At 38.4% G+C, this 23,167-nt stretch overlaps 1 protein-coding gene across 11 annotated transcripts in view; it reads left to right on the top strand.

Moving 5' to 3' along the window:
* Positions 1 to 23,167, top strand: part of NTNG1 (netrin G1) — a 168,804-nt gene that overhangs the window by 121,474 nt on the left and 24,163 nt on the right. For 3 of the 11 annotated variants that reach the window (XM_068140978.1, XM_068140980.1, XM_068140979.1), the window contains exons 6-7: positions 12,354 to 12,521; positions 18,000 to 18,137. The exons of 1 other annotated variant lie outside the window; for it this stretch is intronic. In XM_068140978.1, coding sequence (XP_067997079.1) covers positions 12,354 to 12,521; positions 18,000 to 18,137 — 306 coding nt within the window. Of the gene's footprint in view, positions 1 to 5,074; positions 5,141 to 7,030; positions 7,091 to 12,353; positions 12,522 to 17,999; positions 18,138 to 18,321; positions 19,852 to 23,167 lie in introns of those variants that run through there. 7 more of the 11 variants (XM_068140981.1, XM_068140984.1, XM_068140982.1 and 4 more) reach the window with 7 other exon arrangements.

Below are 23,167 nucleotides of genomic sequence, written 5' to 3'. Positions count from 1 at the left end.
TGTTTTTGTCATAAGAAAATACCTAAATATTTCCTTCCAAATATACTTGAATCCATTATGCACTTTTCAGATATTTTAGTGGAAATATTTACATTTGAAGAATGCTTCATCAGACCTCATTAGTATGAGAATCAGCCAATGCATTTATTAAAATCAGTGGAGTTTTTTTTATCTGAAAGTTTCCAGAGCTGGATCATTGGATTTATTTTTTATGGTTTTTCTTTTTTCTTTTTTTTTTTTTTTAAGCCTCTAAAAAGATCACTTTCTTTTACTCTAAGACAACAAGTGAACACATTAAGGACTAATTGCATTTAAATTCTTCCAACAGTTATAAAAGCCGTTATGGCTGAGGAGCTGCCATAAAACAGCCACATCTTCACATTTATGCAGAATTCTCCTTTCTTCAAAGGAACAGGTATGAAACTTCCTACGTTGCTCCAAAAGAGATTGCCTAACATGGGCTGAGTAATTTTGGTTTTTCACATTTGATAAAGGGTGATTTAAAAACAAACAAACAAAAAAACCCCACGTTTTCAGCACTTCTTCTCAGTTGGTAAGTTCAACTTGACAGTGTTTTGAAAGTGCTGTAAGGCAAATTTTCTGTGAGGTAGGTTTTGATGACTTCAAACAGACCTAAAAAGGTAGAAATGCTGTAATAATGACAGTATGATCTTCACAAGAATTGGTGGAATATGATTTGATATTAACACACCCAATTATTCCAGCATTTACTGAACCTGCCATTGATTTCAGTGGGCATTATTTTAACTACTCCTAGTTTTTTGCCTAATATTAACACTTAAAACTGCTGCCATAACTCTATTGTGCTCTGCAGACATCTATATTTTAGAACAGATATTTACTCTTGACTACTCATAGCTTAAAACAGGCAGTGGCAAGGCCAGTTTTCTGTCACTAGAAACCTGGACTTCTAATGGAATCATTAAGCTCACACTGACTTTTTTTACAATGCTTTTTTAATGTGTGTTTTAAATAGAAGTTGTAGGAAATTTAAAAGACAGCTTAATCAGAGTCTCTCACTAGGGTTCCATATTATTATTATGAATTAAATAAGTAACAAGAGTTGTCAACACAAGTGCTCCCTGTCTGCTGTTAGAGTGAGCATTATTTAAGTCTTACTGATTTATTGGTAGTCATTTTCAGCAAATTCATTGTTTGTGGACTGGGTCAGCAGAAACAGTTTAAGAGATGAAAATACACTGTCTGCCAAAGAGTGTAGATGCCCAGACAGCAGCATAGTCTATATATGCTCCATCCCCTGTACTCTTCACCTCTGAGGAAGGAGCATCCCTGTCATTGGGAATACCTTTTAGTTTTAGCACCAGCTCAGCACTCAGAGTGAGAAACCAACAAAATGCAGTTTAATTTCTGCCAGTAACATGGCAGGTTTTTCTCACGTGCAGCTGTCTGGCTGGAATCAGGGTGAAACATATCCTCAGACTGACACCACGATTTTCTTTGTTTAACATCATAGCTAATTCCAGTACTTTGTATACAAACAATAGATCAGGACAACAAAAAAGGAAATGATCATACAACTAATAAGTATAATGCAATAACTTTCTCCTTACTTCATGAAAGGAAGATTTTATTTTAATTTTCATCAAACAGGACATTCTAAATTTATATTGGAAATCTCTGTATTTTTAGTTAATATTATTCCAAAGACAATTATGTGCAGAAAATGACTGTCTTGATTTTCTGCTCAAACATATAGCACACATATCTCTACTCTTAGAGGTGCCTACAGTAGCTTCAATTCTAAATAATAACACTAAAACATACTTCTAGAAATGTTTTGGATCCTTTTTTGCCCAGAAGAATTGTCATAGAATATATTATAGTAGATTTACACAGCATATCTTACAGAATACCTCCAATAATATTCATTAACTGTTCTGGCAAATAACAACTTTAATTAGAGAATATTGTCCACACATGGAACTGTTCTGGAATGTCTGGGCTTATCTTGTCAGCTTCTCTATAAATAAAATCCTTAGTGGTAATCACTGAGGACTAGAAATTTCACAAGTTGCTGTAAAAGAATAACTAACTGCTAAATGAATCTTCCCAGTGCCTGTTCAAAGGATGACTCATCTGCTCTGATAGATTTGTGAGACTCTCAACATTCTTTGACTTGGACATTTCACATACCTTTTTAGATATAAATTCACCTCTATTACAAACAAACAAAACCCAAAAACTAACCAACCAAAAAACTCCTGCAAATTTCAAAGATAAGAAAAAAAAGCCCTTATCACAAACCCTGTAATCTTGGTGATAATGCATTAAACGAATACGGATATAAGAAAAAAACATTTTCTTTACCAGATTTTTTTTTTCCAAAGCATGTAATAGAAGTACTAATTCTTCAGGAGCATTAACCACATTACTGAGCAGCCCAGAGACACTGAAGACAGCAGCTGATCTCGGCTGGGTATGACCCTGAACATCTAACTTTGAGCAAAGGGTGGAAACTAATGCCCTCCAGAAGACTCTTCTAAGACACTTAAAATTATCACTAATAATTAGTAATAATGACTAGCAATAATACTTAATTGGTAATCTTCAGAAACTGCAAATATGGGTGCCCTTTTAAAAAAAAAAAAAAAAAAAAAGACAAAAAAAAAAACCACAACATCTCAGCAAAATGTAATCTAACTTAAAGGGTCAGGGAATTTTTAATTATTCTGCAGTAAATCACAACCTCATTTTACGTTGCTTGCTAAAATGAGCACAGAACTACAGCAGTTATAGGATTGCTAAGAAATAGGTAACACTGATTTTTCTGTCGTACAGGTAATGATTTCATTTGTACCAGACAAGAGATTACTTGGGGAATTCACTATCAGAATATGATTATACAGGAAAGATTCATGATTATATGAATCAGAGTATATCAATCATCTGTTTTCCTATATGAAGCCCACAGTGTATTAAATGACAGATATTCCAGAGGGTTAGTCCTAAGGCATTACAAAGCTTTGACGCTGTTACTTCTACTTCTGGTAATCCCTAGGCCATTTCAGTTGAAGACCACTGTGCATGTGAAGTGTTGTAGTAAGCGTACCACAAAGTATCCAACAGCAGAAGTAGGATACCCAAAGCTCTACTATAAAATGTGGCAGGATTTCTGCAACAACCCTGATGTTGCACAGTGGCTAAAAGAAAATAAGCCTCAGAGGATAGTGGGGCAGTGTAATCAATCAAGATTGTTTTTCCTTTTTTTCACCTACTGATTTGTATGTGTATTTTCTAATGCCCACTTCCTTTAAAATCTTCAGGTCAAGCATATTGACAGTGATTAGCTGTGCAGGTAATTTGTCTCTGTGTGCTTGAAACTTCTTTACTGTAACCAGTCAGTATTTGAGGAGGACAATGAGGAAGAGGAGTAGCAAAGTGGTCTCTCAGGTGCATGAAATTAGAGTCAGTGGGCTAGGGTTAGCAAGCCAGCTCAGGAAGAATGGCTTTTAAATACCTTCTGTCACACACTGACTACTGTGTTTCCACTTCCTATGTGTGTGAATTGGTGGATCTGACCAGCAGAGGCAGGTAATTTTTTAATCAATACATGGACTGTTTGAGAATCTGCAAAACTGACCCCATTTTTCTCTCTTCCATTTTCTTGATTGATAAGTAAAAAGCACAAAAACACAAGAATGTGATGTAACAATGGGATTATATCACAACTTGTCTGATTCAGTTGCTGAAGACTATCTAACAGTAAATGGCACAGTACCATTGATCATCCTTTACTTCAATTGTTCTCGATGTGGGAGGACTTTAGGAGCATCCAGTCCCACCCAGCCAGTTTCTCTTCACTCATGACAAATGGGTCATAAGATACTATGGGATGTCCTCCTTACACATCAGATGTTGGAAGCCCCAGTATTTTTGTTGTAGTTTTCCTGCAGGTTTTCCAGTAAGATGGAACACACCTTCATTAAAAGACTTGTAAGCCTAGACCCTAGATGCTGACTTAGTTGTGACAATTGCAGTCTACTTGCTACTCATCTCAGTTCCTTGTAGATAGGAACGGAGAACTAGGTTTCACCCTAATGTCACTGATATGACCATTAAGGAAAATCCTGTTCAGCTCAGAAAAGACACAACCACTGCAGTACTCACAGAAGATGGTAAGAATGTGCTTCAAGTCTGATGTTCAAGGTTAGGCAGATGAAAACGCAAAAAATACTGTAACAGAAACATAAGGAGAATATGAGCACCTTTTGCCAGATCAGGACCCAAAGAAAAACTTACTTTCTCCATCCCACAACCCCACCCCCTTCACATACTTTTCAGTTTCAACACTATTCTGCTAAGGATTATCACTCTCCACTACTCCAGCAGCTCCAAAATATACTCACAAGGAGATGAAGCTCTAGAGATGTAGCTAATTCTTCTGCTGAGAGACAAAAGGCTGGGTGTGACACACATTACACAAAGTTTTTAAGCAGTGCTGACATCTGATGTTTTTACCAATAAAATAAAGCTGTAAAGTATAGCAGCAGAGGAGATAGGAAATAGATCCGACAGAGAAAAGTGTGAGAGCAAAACAAAAGACTCTGCTGGTGAATATATTTCTTCTGATAACAGAAGTACAAGTCACTCAGAATGCCCTAAAGCGGGATGTTGCGGTAAGATACCTGTCTTTGCTAAGAGGTTCATATTTGATATTGTCATTTTATCTCTGCACAGCAGATTTAACAGAATACATTCCTGGTTTGTTGCTGGTGTTAGAACCATATATATATATATATATATATGTAGGTCTAGGATATGTGTCCATCATCCCAAAAAAAAATTTTTTTTAATTGTATTTTAAACCACAGAAGGCAAATTGTTATGCACAGTATGTTATGTTCATTTGGTGTTTTGGGAATCATCAATTGCTTGTTTTCTTGTTCACTGTGAAGTCATGTACTGTTCTAGTGCAACCTAGACTAGTCCAGTAATGGATGTTTGTAATCTCTGTCTTTGTCCGTATGCTTGCCTGTTTAGAACAATGTCACAGATGTAAATAACAAAACCTGATTTTTCCTGATGCATGCAGATCCTCCAAAGTTTGATAGGATATGGCCGAATATTTCTTCCCTTGAGGTTTCTAAACCAAACCAAGGTAGGATGCTGGAAAATTCCTACTGGTCTAAAGTTACTGAAATTGCTTTCAAAGACTCCCACATGATGACAAAAGTAGTAACAAAGATAATCGAACTCATTTTTCTCCTGGTGCTAAGTGATGCCATTCTGTGAGAAAATCACCATAAACCAAACCTTACCTGGAAAGGGAGGGAGCCTCCCAACACTCAGATTGCACATCACTGCAAAAGCCTGAGAAAACAGATGCACAGATTGTAAGTGCTGGTATACAGAAAGCCCCAGATAATACTGAACGTGTTTAGACTGTACAGGCTGAATTTTGAATAGGTTTCAAGTTTTTTGAGTGAGAAAGATTGTCATTGTCTACATCAAACCCATTTTTAATGTCTTGTTTGCACTTTGTTTTCCCAAGTGAGCTGAGATCTCGGCTTGAATGCCGTTCACAACACAAGTGAGTTTTCTGCAGGATAGACTCAGTTTTCTACAATTTGAGAGCCACGCAAAAAAATTATTGACAGATTGTGATGCTGATTAGCATTCAAAGAGACAAAACATTTTTTTTAAGATAAAAGTAAAATTCCTTGTTATTTGAAATTATATTCGTCTACATTTCACGTTTCAAAATGATTGTTGATTATAAAAAGCAATGTTCTTTTGTTCTCCTTATTTACTGAGCTTTGCTCCCCCCAAAAATCCCTGCAGAAATCTGGCCTGTGGTTTGCTTTGACTGTTCAAAGGGCATCCTTTCTGTACTAGAAACATACAGATGGAGAATAAAACTAATGAAAAAGTGATATATAAAATGGCTACTAAACCGAACAAAATGTACTTGGAATCTTGGGGAATTACATTGGAAGGGCTGTAGTTAAATCAAATGGTCACAATGAGCAAATCAAAACATACCCACATATATACAGAATCTGCCATGTTATATGTGCAAGCTCCTGTATGCCAAACAATACAGAGAATATTAATTGATTTGTGCCCTCTGTAGAAATTAGCAATGTACTTTAGTGTGCATTATTAACTTACATTTTAAATCAAACATCCCTGATTAAGTGATCCTTAGCATTCCAGTAACTTCATTTAGCCCATGTTACACTTTCCAAGCTTCTGCATGTGTTCCTTAAATGAAAAAAAAGAAGGCCCAGGTTGATCTCTGCTCTCTGTAAGGATTAGCCTACATTATCCACAGGAATTTGAAATCAAAACATTCCCAGTGAAATGATACTTAGTGTTTCTAATGGATTTCATGGCTTAATTGTACCGCTTGTGATCTAAGGCTTCATTTCAGTACAAAATTATTCACTGTTTCTTCCCCAAAGTTTTAGTAAATTTAGTTTTGATGTTTTGTTAAGGAGCACAAAACACACAAACTTACAAGCATTTCTATTCAGTTTTTGTGTTTGCAGCACATTGTTACAGTGTTCAGCATTTACTGTAGATTAAATGCTTCAGTCAAGGGTAGTGTATGAAGAGAATAATAACAGAAATCTGTCTATACCTAATACGATTTTATTGTGTTTTCTTTGTTTATGATATTAGGCCAAAATAAATATGCATAGTAATTTAATATAATCCTTTGCAGACCACTCTACTTACCGCATAGTCATTGGTCATGGATTGGAAGGAATCATCAAATAACCACTAACACAAAACTGCCAAAGTGTGTAGATGTGAATTACATTTCTTCTGTTTATCTTGGTTATTGCAGCTCAAATTATTCAGTAGTTGATCGAGAGATATAAATTTTCCTTAACTTTCACCTTTTCTTTACACAAAAAAAAAAAAATTACCATTGTTACAGTTAATTTAGAAGTTAGAAAATTTAAGACATTTATTTTAGTCTTTTTATTTGTTTCTATATGATATCTTTTCTAATTTACTGTTCATTTTATTACCTATCCAGTTGCTCCCAAATTAGCTATGTCAACTGTTTCTTCCGTTCAAGTTGCAAATCACAAGAGAGGTAGGAATTCTTGGATTCATACAGTGATTCCATAGTGCTCTGTGTTAGGAAAACATTGCACTGTATGAATCTGGAATATCTGTGAAGTGGTAACCATCAGCTTACTGGTGAGGCATCATCATTGACAACAACAGAAACATTAAGTGGCATAAACATAAGCTATTAAAAAAAAAAAAAAAAAAAAAAAAAAAAAAAAAAAAAAAGCAATGTCTCTTAGACAGCCAGTGCTGGCATATAAAAGGACATGACATTTGTTTTTAGAGGAGGTACATGTATGAATATGACCATTCAGATTGTTACCTAGAAAGCAAATGCTTGCTAGAGTCTTGTTCCTCACTGATATGAATAAATTGTAAAAGAGGATACATAAGCAAATTAGTTGAGAGCAAGCAATACACAAAACATCGATTGCCCATATCCTCCAGAAGCATCTGTACATACCATAGAGTGTAATGCATAGTTGTGTCTATTAATGCATTGTAAGTGTACCTTACATCTTCATTTTATTGTAACAATGTGAGAATTCAGTGTAGGCATTTTATTTTGAACTGATGTTTCAGTGTTCGAACAAAATAATGGAGTTACATGTGCATAATGAAGGATACCAGTATTCTGGCATTCAGGCAACCTGTTTCATTTGCATCTCTGTCATTCACAGTCTGAACCCTCATTGGCTTTCCTCGTAAGTTTGTCTGTAAGGAATGTGTATAAAGGTGTTTTGTCTTTCTGTAGCTATTGTGGATATCCCATTATTTGGGAAATACATATTATCAAAGAATAGGAATATTAAGAAATGTTTGGATCTGGTTTGACCCACTTGATGATGTTTGATAACAAAACAGGTCATTTCTAAGGTCACAATGAAATCTTTGTTTGCCTTTTCACTGGTACACAGAGGTACTGGGGAAAAAAGTGTTTTAATGATCATTGGATGCATTTATCTCAAAATACTTTTGGTGCTTTTAATTAGAAAATTACACTGACAGCTGTCTCATGCATTTCCTGAATTTAAAAATTATGCTTCCCTTCCCTTTGTGCTTACCATCATTTCATGTTTTACTGGTCACAGCTGAAGCTTCAGCTGAGCCTTGTTCCCACAGCACAGTATTGTGGCATCTCAAAGGTGTACATGCATATTCCACTTATAGAAACAAAAGAAACTATCAACCTCTTTATGAGCCTCCTTCAACGGGTAATTTTATCGTGCTTTCTGCAAGAGGATCAACATTGTTACAATAGCATCCCGGCTTGGAAATAGTCTTTAAAGGCTCGTGCAGTCAATTCTTCTGTGAGTTGGCAAGGGATTTGACAGTTCCTGACTCTTCTAAAGGCAATTAGCAAATGTGACATGGATATCTCTCCCCTTTTCTTTCTCATTAAACCTACCTATCTAGTTATCATTACCTCTCTCCTCTGAAGTTTTATTTTCCAAACCATTTACTCTTTATTGTTATTCAGCTTCAGATTGTCTATAGTTTATGTCTTTTCTGACATGTGGTACTTGGAATTGAAAGCAGCATTTTCTAGCACTGTAAGCTTGTGTCATTTCATTCTTGGTAAACCATTTGCAGCCTGATTTTGACACTTTTCCTCCATCTCTGTCAGTGATTGCATGGCTTGGCCAGTGCATGAAAAGTGGTTGAGCTGCTGGCCAGGGACATGTGCCTAAAATTTTAAGCTGTGCTACTTTCCGGTCTTGGTGTGCTGGTTAAGGTGAACCACATGATAAGCTGGAAAGGCCATACATCATTGACAGGTATTCATTTGCCAGCTGCACCATGCTGAATGCAGTTCTACATGCTATCTTTGACTGGTTTAGAGTAGCACCTCATGTAAGCAGCCGTGAAAGCAATTGCATTTCACTCATATGAGGACCTTCTAAATAAGTCTTTTTTAAACACAGGGATGTAAAAATTACTCACTGATAAGACCAACAGCAAAATGGGGAGGGAGCCAGGGAATAGAAAAAAATTTACCTTTTACTTGCTTTGCCTTTTTAGTTGTTTCTTTTTTTCCTTTGCACCATTATGAATCATTGATCAGATGTTAGACTGTTTTTTTGAGTTAACTAGGGGGTTTTTTCTACACCATGCAGCATTTACCAGTCTGATGATGAAGACTCCTAGAGCTTTCCTGTATCTCAGTACACATTAGGCTTTCTTTTACACAGCACAGTTGCTACAAAAGAGCAGTACCCATAGGGATGCAATCAATTATAAGAATTTGGCTCATTATTTATGTTTAATATTGATGAACCACATCTGAAGTTCTGCATGTGTTTAGGAGCATTCGTGTACATCAAACTAAGTCTCATGCATTGTTATATGTTTCTTCAGTCCAAATCATAACTAGGAGCACCCTTGTTACAGAGTGTACTACTTTATGTGGAGCTTTGTTTCTCGTGCATTTGTAATGGCTAATTATGTATAGTAGTAATGTTATTGAAGGTCATAGCAGAAATTCAGAGTGGAAGTAGTGCAGTCATTCATTCATAGAGTATTTTCAATTTCTTTCTGCTACTTCAAGCACAAAAGGTGATATAGCACAGCCCAATTTACTGGCACTTCTTAATAGGCCACATATTTTTGAAACATAAAAATGTCGTATTCTGCTGCCTGCTACAGATTTGAATAGTAGGGAGAATTATTTCCTCTAAATTCATCTGTGGACTGATTATGTTTATCCATAAGTCTGACAAACATCAGTATGGTACCATCTCACCAAAATAAACATATCAGTATGGAATCATCGCACCAAAACAAACATATCAGTATGGTATCGTCTTACCAAAACAAATTGTGTAATGGTAGCAGAAGACACGTCCTTTGTTGGACGATGACTAAGACACTGTTGCTTCTGAGTATGAGATTCAGAAGAATCAGATTGTTTAACACTCTTCAGCCTTTCTTATTTTAAAAATCAAACACCAGAAACCTACAGTCATAACAGTTTTCCCTTCTATACAGATTTCCGCTTCTATATCTGTTGCCTCTTCCCCACAGTCTTCACTTGAACACAATGGCTATGGTAGAGGAGAAATGCTGCTGAGTAGCTGGCTGAGATGTCAGATCTTAGTTACCTGCTGCAAAAAGGCAACAATCCTTAACCCTTTTTTCATCCCCACTCAATTATGTTAAGTGGTAACATATTGAGACTAATATACCAACTGTTTTGCTGTACTCCAGCATTCACAGCCATCAAAATTATCAGATTGTTGTGAACCACTAAGTGTCGGTTTAGCAGTATAGCCCAGAAAAGAGTAAGAATGCATATCTTTAAACTAAATGTGTATATATAAATTGAATTAATGTTTCCTGGCAGCAGAAAGGCAGCTTTCAAGATTGAAACATATGTTGTGCTAAGTGCTGTACTTTATAAGAAAAGATGCAGTCTATTTACAGTCTACTACATCAGGCAACAGCCAAAGAGATACATATGTATTAGGTGCGCATAACATAGTCACAAGCATGTACTGTTATTTCTTTATAAAAATACAGGCAGGCAGAAGTATTGTATCTGATGCCCTGTGCTGGCAATCAATGGGATCATTAGATGCTTTAGCATCATCCACAGCTTACCACAGGAAAAGCAGCAAAGGGCACTTGCTTGCTGTCATGTGTGGAAACATTTTACACCCTCTGCTGCTGCTTTATCTATTAACAGCTTAAGTTAACTTCAAGACCTTGAAGCCCTTCCAGGTCACTGCATCGAGTATTCCATTACTGCAGGAGACATACTGTAATCTCTTTCATCTGTTAATAAACTGCATCTCTAAAGCATCAGTTTTGCTACAAACTGGAAGAGTGTTCAAAAACCTCAGTGCCCTAATGGCTAGATACCATCTCCTAATTTCCAGCTGAAATTTCTCAATGACCAGTTAACACCCATTTGTTCTTGTGCCAATGCTGGCCATTAGCACAGATACTTAGGATGGCAGGAAGAGATCTCCTCGATGTATTTATAGCCCAGTGGTATCTTCAGTTTCCCAGACCAAACAAGCCAATTATCCTAGTCTCCACTTTTTAAGTAGGCTCTCTACTTTGCTGATCATCCTAATAACCTTTCCTGCGTTCATTCCAGGCTCATAATCTCAGAGCTGAGTGATCAGATTTACACAAGTTTTCTACACACAGCATAGCTGTGCCTTCTATAATGGTATAGATTTATTTTTAATTTTTTCTTCTTTCTGCCTAAAACGAAGCATTGCTGGTGATTAAAGACTAAAAGGCACTAGCATCCTATGTTTAATGAAGGAGGTTTAAAAAGCAGCTGTCACGGCAGCTGCATTTCAGGTGGCTGAAGGACGCTTGCTTCCTATTCAGTACACATTACAGAATTTTCATCATCTTTTCTGGCCCAATTGTTCTTCATCTCAGAATATAAAAATGGGTTAATGCTTACCTCAGAAGTACAGCAGAAGTAGAGATTAAATAACACTTCTCATCCTTTTCTTCTCTGCTGTTTTAGGAGACGATGGCCAAAATTGTCAATCTAGAAATTTGTTTGGTCTTGAAATAAAACAGTCGGGTTTCCAGGGTGCCTACCAGTAACAGTACCCCAAGTTCAGTAGTATTTTTTAATACTCACTACTTGTTTTGGAATAAAGCTTTTATGTTACTTAGAATTGTGGATTTAAGTATGCTGAAGCTTGACAATTTTGTCCACATTGTTGGAGACTAATCTTGTTCTAGACTTGGGGAAAAGAAGAAATAAGCACAAGAGCTGTAATGCGATGTGTTGCATCAGGTCCAGCTTGCAAAAAAGGCTTGAGAAACATACATAAGGACTTTAATAAGACTACAGTGATCCTCCTCTGGCGGGGGGGGTGGACTAGATGATCTTTCAAGGTCCCACCTGGCCCCTAACATTCTGTGATTCTGTGATATTTTTAATGTGAGGAAGTTTTTCCCGGGTCTTGATGGTTATACTCACCTCAAATGTGCAAAGAGATGTGCATTTCTACCAGTGGAAGCTGAGCCTCCAGTACCCTCTGAAAGGTTTACAACTGCAAATGCTTCAGTTTCATCAGGTCTGCCAACAACAGCCAACTTTCAGTGTCATGCCGTGGTTGTTGGGTCATGCTAACCTGCCTGAAACAAGCTTCACATCCATTGCAGATAAACATCTGCTGTTGTCCATGTTTAACCTGTATATGCCATTCATTCATACTTCTACTCATGGTTCATTTTTTTACTAAGCATGTAATGTGCTATTACTCTGCTGCTGTATACGTTTTGTATACATTTCTGTTCTTCCTTGAAAGACTGTGAATGCTTCGGGCACTCCAACCGGTGCAGTTACATCGAGCTGCTCAATACGGTCATTTGCGTGAGCTGTAAGCACAACACTAGAGGTCAGCACTGTGAGTTATGCAGGCTGGGCTACTTCAGAAATGCTTCTGCAGAGCTGGACGATGAAAATGTGTGCATAGGTCAGTCCCGGGATAACTGCGCCTTTTCTTCTCTGCCTTTTCAGCTACTGGCAGCTGCTAGGGACCACTGCTGCTTACTTGCCAGATAGCCAGAATGAGCTTTTTCAATAGATAAGAATATCTGTGTAGTCATTTTATCTCATTTCCGTTGCCCCTGTAGCACCAAGGTGTTTTGAATCTGCATGTGATGGTGAACCACCCTGGCTAGGGGTCCTGGGAAGACTTCCCCTGGAAGCCCCTGAGAAACTGATTCTGCTGTCCTTCCGCAGGGGGGAGCCACGCTGGAGTTGCATGCATGAAAACTGAAGGGTTGAGTCATGAATGTCTGCTCCCAGTTTAATTGCCAGAATTATTGGTACAGATTCTTGAAAGCTTGCCTGGAGACCTACAAAGGATGCCAGCTGTAGCAATAAGGCATGGGGAATGGTGCTTATTAACTTAATTTTCATAAATCCATGTTGCAGCTAATTCTGCTCCCAGGCACAGCTAATTCTGCTTCCAGGTTCTAAATGCAGGCTCTAAATTACCTCCCCTGTCCTTAGAGGAGAAACTGAAATTATGCCTATGTAGTTAGAAGCAGAATTTATCAAATCAGTTTGACATGATGTCAATTCAGAAAAGGGATTCCTAGGTGAAAACAATGCTTTAGACCCAGCATCTGCTGTAAATACCCAAAATGCAGAATTAAAGAACATGTCAGAACCTAAGAAAAGCATTTCAGTAAAAAATACAAGATATTTATCACACCAGAAGAACATGCATTGTCCTCACGGCACCACAGACAGTATATAACAAAAGTTTAGGACACTTTAGGTGAAGACTGAATGTTATCAAAAAAGGAAGCTTCATACAATGTTAACAGGTACAAAAGTGCTGCTCTAGTAACAAACAGAGGTGGGGAATTTCACAGTTCCTTGATAGACACAGAACCTCTTCTGGATTGTCATTGTGGTATTCCTTTCTTTCCATTTTCTAGGAAGAAAAAAGAAAAAGTAGTTACAAGATAATTTTATGCCAAAATAAACTATAGCTGAATACAGTATGGTTTAACCTCCCTTATAATCCATTGCTGAGTCAAGCCAGAAACTATATAGGTTGCTATTATTTGCTTCTGTCTGCAAGACAGATATACATTTTATTTGATGATAAGCACCCAGCTCCATCCACACACTGCATTTCACGTGTCCTTTTAACTCTGCTTGGCAACACATTCAGAAAATGCATGATCTCCTTTGACATTAATTAGTCTAAGCTAATAAGAACTTCAGTAGGCAAGTCATGATTTTGTATGACTGCACTGAAAAGATTAACCCAATCAAATGTTCTTGGGGGGGGGAAAAACAACACACCACTATCCATCATATTGGTTTGAGAGAGATGACGGATGCCATCGGTGTGACATCAGGGCTGTATAATTTCAGCTGGCTAAATGTGCCTAGTGAATATGACACTAAATTACTCTATTCAGTATTATTCATCAGCTCATTCAGAGAGTCATTGTCCCATGTACACTGAAAGGCTAAGACAGCAGCTGTAGTCAGGTAAGCCAAATAAATAAATCAGGAGTGCAAAATAAGTAAATTTAAAGTTAATTTGCAAATGATGTTTTTAGAATGTCTTAGTAAAACAACTATATGTTGCCCAGCTTCTGCAGAAATAACATTTTAAAGCCTTTCATTTGTCAAGACTCTCTTAAAAGAAAAAAAAAAACCAACACCAAAAGGCAATGCAATGCACTTGCTGACTTTCCCATCCTCACGCAAGCAGAATTCTCTTTGGTTCCCATGAGAACTGTACCATGTGACATGACTATAGGACCAACCCCCCAGCTGCTAAGGTCATTTGTTTTAAATAAATACTATTCTTGTTGGACTAGGATAGCTTTCAAGATCATGGTGATCATACTGCGTACAAAACATAGGTATCCTAGTTGGTTGGCCACCTTACAAAGACTTTCATATTAGTTCTTGTTTAAAGTCAGTGAAATCAGGCAGATACCTAAGGGCTTTTAAGAAAACAGAGAAGTTTGTGTTTAAAGTGCTTTCCTGAACTGGGGCTCCAATTAAATCCCATTAAATCTCTGATTTAATCAGCCAATTTTCACCTCTAAGAGTTGATGGATTCACCATCCTTCTAGATCAAGCACAAAGAATCTTGCTCTATTGGAAATGCTCATTTATATTTTCTCTGAGTTTAAAGTTTTAAGTATGAGTGAAATGTTGGCATGAACATTTTAATAAGTAGATTGCCAGTGACATGTGAAAGTCTTATTCCCATATGAAAGTAATTTTTTCCAGGCTAATTCATTCCTCTTCAGCCATAGATGCAGAGAAGTAAAAAATGTCTGGATGAGCTAGTTTAATAGCAACTAACAGGGCTTTAGATCTGATTTATGAAAACTACTCACATAGTTTTCATAAATATATATGGTAAGTATATGGATAACAAATCTGTGAATCTTAGCCAATGCTAACTAAATGGAGAAAATGTGAAATACTTCATTTTCAAAACTGACAAGTTACAAAGAATTGAAATCCTGAGAAGGTTTTCACAGCAGTGAACCAAACACAAGGCATTCTACAGTGGGCTTAAATCTCATTTCATTATGCCTTTGATTTCTTTAGAAGAAAAAAAAAAATCTTTCCTAAAAAGAAATATCAAAAAAAATGTGGATTTGTTAGTGAACTGCAAAATTACCTCATATGGGCAACTACAGCTGCTAAATAAATCAAGGTATTTTAAGTTTTAAAATAATTCACTTGACATGGTTACAGTGGAAAAGAATTTAACAAATCGAATAGCTTTTTCTTTCTGTGAGATCTTGATCAAGTCCCAGTAACTCTCTGTCAACGAATACACACCCTGGCAAGTGTGGATAGCATGGGAAACACCAAGTAGACCCAGAGTAATAAAACATTGCCTTACAACATAAATTGGAATGGTAATTGTCATCACAGCTGTAACAAAGCCTTGCGGTCACTTAGGCTTTAGCTTCAGTTAACAGGTATGAGGCCTTTAGAAACTCTAATGATGTATGGTTAAGGGAGCCCTCAGAGTTGTCCTTTAGTCACTGTCAACCCAGACTGATAAGGAGTAAGCCTGCAATCTTCTGCCCATTTCCCAACCTTCCTTTTCCACTCATTTTCATTGTGTTTTGTTGGCAGCATCACATTCACTGAACAGATGACTACTACTGTCATCTTCCCATCCTTCAAACAGTCAGCAGATGGAGATCAGGATAAAAATTCCTTCCCAATTCAGATCTGCATGGGTTTTTTCCCTAGTGTATGGTCTCCTTCTTAGGATGAAATGGGAATGTTCATGTTATTTAATGCCCTGTTGTTTTTAAGAGCATAGGAGATACCACTGTCTCCCTGTGGCACACTAGAATTTTGAGCTTTTTTTATATCATATTTGTCAGGTCTTGGTAGATGTTCCACAGGCTGTGATAGTGCCTTGGACAATGAGTTTGAATGTTCAGATGACTCTCTAGGTTGTATATGTCTGATACCAATTCTGTATTGAGAAAGATGGAGGCTGACTTCACTTACTAAAGGTTGGCTCAGGCTGTTTGGTGTTCTGATATGATCTGCTGCTTTTTTTAAAGGGCCTGGATTAAATTTTCATTTCCACTATCTACTTGCCCTTAAGCAGCACAAAATGGGCCCAGTGCTCCATATGTACTTATATGACAGAGGCCATCAGGAATGCTTTCACTGATTCAGGGTCAGGTTCTTGCTCTCTAGAAAACATAACATTCTGTATCTACAATATGCAGTATCATAGGCCATGCATTCTTTCACAAACACTTGAATCAATGTAATTCCATTATGTCCAACTAAGCTATTTTTACCACACCAGAATCAGGTCCTCTATTTTTAATGTAATCCCAAGCTTTTTGTCTTTCAAGGTTTTCTATAAACACTCTTCAAGCAAATTTTCCTTCCTGCAATCTGTATCACAGTTATATGCCTGTTCACATAAATATTTCATACATCTGATTAAGCTCAGAGTTGCCAGCTTTTCAAATGGCACTCATTGTGCTGTAATTCTGCTCAGGCTTGCACAGTGTTTTTGGTGTGTCAGTTTTCAACTTCATTAATGAATGTTGTTAGATAATTGACTCCGTTATTATTGTGGAACTCTGTTTGCCAAAGGTAACTATTCTCCTCCAGTATGCCAAATGTTCAAAGTGCCATCTGTAATTTATAGTTAATAACACTGAGACAACAGATGACGAATGTCTTCCTGGTAATTTTTTTCCCTGTTATTTTTTTCCATTGGATTTTTTTTTTTTTTTAGTTCCCAGTTCAACTCCATTTTGTCATTTACAGTATTGCTGAGGTTTAACCTAATGCTAGGCAACAATTGCCAAAGGTAGTCATCAAAGTAGCACTGATTCACAGGCATATAAAGCCAGAGTCTCAGCAGGTTGTCCAGATTCAGAAACTCATTTTGTATCTTTTGCCTTCGGTAACAGAAGAGATCAGAGGCTGCCAAAATGTGGTTTTGATGTCAGTTGACAGGGGAGTTACTCTGGGTCTACATGGGTCTACATACAAATAAGATACAGCCCTTCATTAAAAATAAATAAATAAACACAAAAAGAAGTGCCAAAAAGGAGCTCTGCTAGTTACTGCCTTGTCTTCTTTGTTCAGCTAGCTGAAAGTTGAACATGGATATTGTAATCATGTTCAAGAAAAAGGCTGTGAATGAACAATACAGCGAGTGTTGTGGGAGGAAATGGGTTACCCTAGTCATTCTTTAATTAGGTGAACACATGTGGAAAATATACAGCAGGGAATGAGCCTCACTGAATTTGCCATTTGCCCACTGGGAGGTGAGAGAAATGAAAATGGCAGCATAAAGCCAGTTCTGATAAGTTTTGCATTACAGTATTGCTCATCTCAAGCTTTTCATTGTGGAATATGTAAAAGGTTTATTACTGTCACTGATAAATACAGTCTCATCAATTTTGTGGCAGATAGCCACAGAAATTATTGTACTGCTCAAAACTATAAAGGAAGACTATCTTGGAAATAAGTAAAGTGCATTTATATAGCCCTGTAAAGGCATTCAGCACTTCTGAAAATACTGAGTAATGTAGATAAGCCTATTTTAATAATGGCACAGTGATATATCCATATTATACAAAGTTTTTCTAATGTTCATTAAATTGTCAAAAATATTCTTACCAAAAGAGAATCTGTTACAATCACTTAGCCTCAATGGCCATGATGTCTTCTGCCTTTATTTCTTTTCTGTTTACTTGTTCTTTTCACATCATAAAATGCCTCTTCCTGAAATGACATATGCAAACAAATAAATGCACCTGTAGCAGTCACTACTCTAGATACCCTTAATAGACAGTCTTCCTTTACCCTTACCACTAGAAAATGCAGCCTTTATTGGAATTGAATGAATTATCACCATGTGTAGACCTGAATCCAGTGTGTATGTGTTGTCTTGTTTCTGCAGACTGTTATTGTAATCCTTTTGGTTCAGTCCATGATCGCTGTAATGACAGAGGATTTTGTGAGTGTAAGGAGGGAACATCAGGGCCTAAATGTGATAAATGTCTGCCGGGATATATCTGGCACAGCTTGGGCTGTCAACGTAAGTAACTCTGAGAGTTGCCCCTCTCCTGCAACTTTGCTGCCTCTGCGTCCTTATGCTACTACATGCAGCTACTTACGAGCAGAAAATGAGCAAACTGCTCTGTGAGCTGAGAGAAAGCCATACTGCCTGAACCTTTCTGGGGACTCCAGTCTGAGTTTGTGCCATCCATTTATTTCAACAGGCTTTCAGTATCCTCTCTTCCTCTTGCTAAGGCCTGGAGGAGCTCCCACTGAAATCTGTAAATATGCTGTGAACTGAATTCTGTGTACCAATACATCAGCATATTAACTCCAAATGTTCAATTCCAACTAAAAGAGCAAAAGGTGGTTTCTCTGCATGCTCACTTCTTTTCTGTATTGAATTCTAACTAATTGAGTAACTTAACTTTGCTTTTGTGTTTTAAAACTAATTCCCTGGACAATAAAACTGCAAAACTGGCTTATTACCTGTTATCATTAGTGAAAACCAGACAAATACTAGAGGTAAAAAAAAAATACTCAACATCCTTAAAAATAAAGGCTGACATTTGGTGAAAATATTGCTAGAGCAGATGTTGTGTCAGTGCTTAGTTTGATATTTAGCTTCTCTTCTGGTTATGTGAACAAGTAAGTAGAAATACCACATCAGTGTATGTAGGATTAGACTTCTGTTGCAAATTTTTTTTTTATAGTAAATTCTTAAGATCTCTTCTTTATAACTGTTTTGATCATCTTATTTCAGAAATTCTGGAGAGTCTTCTCATGATTTTGTTTTGCCTTTTCTCCCTGCCTCTTGGCATTCTTACACATATTAAAGACACTTTTGTACACGAGCTTGGTTTTGATTTTTAAGACTGAGAAACACAAGAGAGGACATAATTACTGACACCAATTAGGCAAATAGTACCAAAACAGCCGTATAGTCACACAAATGCGCCAAAACAAATGCAACTCACAAATCATAAATCTAAAATAAGTTACAACATGAATTTAAAAATATAACAATAAAGCCAGAGTTTACCTCTGCCTCTCCAAGTGATGAGCGTCCCTGAATTGGAAAATTTGGGCTTGTGATAACTCAGCAAAAATATCTAGGGGGAAAAAAAATAAGAAATAATTTCAGGAAGTATTATGATAATTAATAAAGTAGCATTAATGACAGAATGAAGAGAAAGGAAGTTTGCACAGGCAATGCAGTTAAACATTACCTAAGAAAACAGGATGCCTGCCAGAAAGCTCCTGCTGATGTTCGGCAGCTTATTTAAACCATACTTTTTACATGTGGGTATTAATTTGAATTTTGCACTTCAATTCTGGTTCACAAAATTACACAGTTGCAGCAGAAAACAGGCAGAGTAGTGTTTCACAACTCGGCATTCTCTACGATGAATATTTTGAGAAATCAGATCTCAAAAAAAAAATAATGAGAAACCACTGGATCTCCCACTGCCTTGCACCTTCTTATGCAGAAGGTTGTCACCACCCCTGTACCTTATTCTGGCCACTGGCAAAACACAGTATTTTATTAGAATTTGTAAAGCATTGACACACTGTAGTGACAGGAGCCACAAGGGGGTGGGAAGTACATCAATGAGATTCTCTACAGTAGAACTTGAATAAAGTAAACACCATGCCCACCGGTCTGGAGGTCGGACTGTGCTGCCACCCAATGAGATCTGGACAGGCTGGAGAGCTGGGTGAAGGCAAACCTCATGAAGTTTAACACGGACAGGTGCAGGGTCCTGCATCTGGGGAGGAGTAACAACAGGCACCAGAAAGGTTAGGGGCTGCCCTGCTGGAAAGCAGCTTTAAGGAGAAAGACCTAGGAGTCCTAGTGGACAGAAAGTTCTGCATAGGACAGCAACTTGCCCTTGTGGCCAAGAAATCCAATGGTATCCTGAGGTGTGTCAAGAAAAGTGTGTCCAGCAGGTCTAGGGAGATTCTTCTCCTCCTCTACTCTGCCCTGGTGAGACCACACCTGGAATACTGTGTCCAGTTTTGGGCTCCCCAGTTCAAGAGAGACAAAGACCTGCTGGAGAAAATGCAACAGAAAGCCACGAGGATGACAGGGGACTTGAGCAGCTCCTCTATGAAGAGAGACTGAGAGCCCTGGGGCTGTTAAGACCTGAGAAGGGATCTTGTCAGTGTCTATAAATATCTGAAGGGTGGGTGTCAAGGGAATGGGGCCAATCTCTTTTTGGTGGTGCACAATAGTAAGACAATGAACAACAGATACAAACTTGAATATTGAAGATTTCACCTCAACAGGAGGAGAAACTTCTTCACAGTGAGGGTGATGGAGCACTGGAACAGGCTGCCCAGGGAAGTTATGGAGTCTCCTTCTCTACAGACTTTCAAAACCCACCTGGATGCATTCCTGTGTGGACTACCCTAGGTGATTCTGCTTTGGAAGTGGGCTTGAACTTGATGATCTCTGGAGATCCCTTCCAGCCTCTAATGTTCTATGATTCTATGCACCAACTTGTCAAACCAACTACTTATTGATGGCAATATTTCCTCTATTTTCAGCTTTGGGCATCATAATCTCAATCATGGTCTTTTAATTAGGATTTTTTTGAGCCCAGCATATAATTAGCCTGATTTTAGCTGAATCAGAGTATCTGTGAAAACTTTAGACAGTTTCTGGAAATGCAAGCTAGTGCCATTATATTTGCTGACAAAGCTAATTAAGCTCCCCTCACTGTTTTGTAGTTTTTCTGGGCAAATTGCAGTCTGATTGTTGAACTGTGAAATGTTCTCCAAGTTTGACCAAATTATCTGATCAAATTCAGGCAAAAAGCACCTAGCTGCAGTTGTTGGATTTAGGGTTTAGACGTTAAATTGCTGTGTTTTACTAAGCACACACTGATTAAAATCTCATTTCAAGTCTTTTCATGGAGGAACAGAATTCCGATTCATTTAATTTTGTAGTGTGGCAATTTTAGCTGTGCTTGTTATTTTCCCATTGAAATCTAAACAAATGAGCAGGCAAGCAAACAGTCCTCAAAACAGAGGGAAAATAAGAACTCATTCTGCTGCCTCTAGCAGAGTTTAAAAAGATTGTTTGTCTGTACATGTAGCATGTGGCTTTGATTTGCTTCCCTGAGCTTGTGCTATCAAAAAGGTATATATGTCAAGGTAGATACACACACACACCAGAGCAGGATGTGTTTCTTTACTTTTTGTTATACGTGGCCTTTTAGCATTATTAAGAAAATCCATTGTTATGGAGCTAAAAATCATTGACCTAGGGCAACCAGAGACTTGGCATGTGAATAAATAAGTTAAATGTATACCATAGCTAGTTTAATTACTTGTATGGTTGTATTAGTAAATGGAGTGGCTTAGATTTATGTATTAGTAATCCCATTTGGGAAAAAAAAAAAAACCAAACCAACTCTAAAGTCCTGTTGTATTTTGTAAGGCTCACGATGTATCATTTGATAAATTACTGTTCAGAGTCTACCTTGTACCACACATGGACAAAAGACAAAGCTATTATTCTCAGAGGTATTCATTTAGGTACCTCACTCTTACTGATTTAATCTAATACCTCTGAGGATCTAGGCAGAGCAATCATCACTTGGAAGCTCTGTGCATACAGAGGTCAGGTGCAATTTGAGACTTTGCCTCCCAGATAGAAAGCACCATGATAACAGCTCTTATCTTACTAAATTCAGGGTTTATGCTGCATGGACATAGTGGTCAGCAGAGTCTGCTTGGTACACGAAGGTTCCCTGCCCTCAGAAAAAGAAGCACAATAGATATGATTGTGCCTTGTGTTACTTCTAATCCCTCCCCCCGAACCATTCATGCCACAGATGTAGTGCATCCAGCGAAGCTGCTGGGGTTTAGGTCTCTGCCTCCCTCCAAGATACCAGCAACGGTTTTCTCACCAGCATGTACACATAGATCAAAGCAAAAGAAATTATTTCAGAACAGGACAGCCTGGTCCTGAAACCATTTTAGAATTCCAGAATCAGGAGAAAGTACATAGAATACATAGAATAAACCAGGTTGGAAAAGACCTTCAAGATCATTGCATCCAACCTATCAACCAATCCAACCCACCTAAACAACTAAACCATGGCACCAAGCACCCCATCAAGTCTCCTCCTGAACACCTCCAATGATGGCGACTCCACCACCTCCCCGGGCAGCCCATTCCAATGGGCAATCACTCTCTCTGTATAGAAATTCTTCCTAACATCCAACCTAAACCTCCCCTGGTGCAGCCTGAGACTGTGTCCTCTTGTTCTGGTACTGGATGCCTGGGAGAAGAGACCAACCTCTGCCTGTCTACAACCTCCCTTCAGGTAGTTGTAGAGAGCAATAAGGTCACCCCAGAGTCTCCTCCTCTCCAGGCTGAGCAACCCCAGCTCCCTCAGTCTCTCCTCATAGGGCTTGTGTTCCAAACCCCTCACCAACTTCGTTGCCCTTCTCTGCACTCGTTCCAGCAAGTCAACATCCTTCCTCAAATGAGGGGCCCAGAACTGGACACAGTACTCGAGGTGCAGCCTAACCAGTGCAGTGTACAGGGGCAGAATGACCTCCCTGCTTCTGCTGGCCACACTGTTCTTGATGCAGGCCAGGATGCCATTGGTCCTCTTGGCTGCCTGGGCACACTGCAGGCTCATGTTCATCCTACCATCGACCAGTACCCCCAGGTCCCTCTCTACCTGGCCGCTCTCCAGACACTCTGACCCCAGCCTGTAGCAGTGCATGGGGATGTTGTGGCCAATGTGCAGAACCCGGCACTTGGATGTGTTCATTCTCATGCCATTGGATTCTGCCCATCTGTCCAGCCTGTCGAGGTCCCTCTGCAGAGCCTCTCCACCCTCCAGCAGATCAACTCCTGCCCCCAGCTTGGTGTCATCCGCAAATTTACTGATGATGGACTCAGTGCCCTCATCCAGATCATCAATAAAGATGTTAAAGAGGATGGGGCCCAGCACTGATCCTTGGGGCACACCACTAGTGACTGGTCGCCAGCTGCATGTGGCACCATTCACCACTACTCTCTGGGCTCGGCCCTCCAGCCAGTTCCTA

The sequence above is a fragment of the Melanerpes formicivorus genome, unplaced genomic scaffold, assembly GCF_026170545.1.
Source record: "Melanerpes formicivorus ecotype bairdi unplaced genomic scaffold, bMelFor1.0.p_v2 SCAF_7, whole genome shotgun sequence".
NCBI lineage: Eukaryota > Metazoa > Chordata > Aves > Piciformes > Picidae > Melanerpes > Melanerpes formicivorus.
The sequence above is the reverse complement of the archived record's forward strand: the minus strand, read 5'-3'. Positions and strand labels throughout refer to the sequence as shown.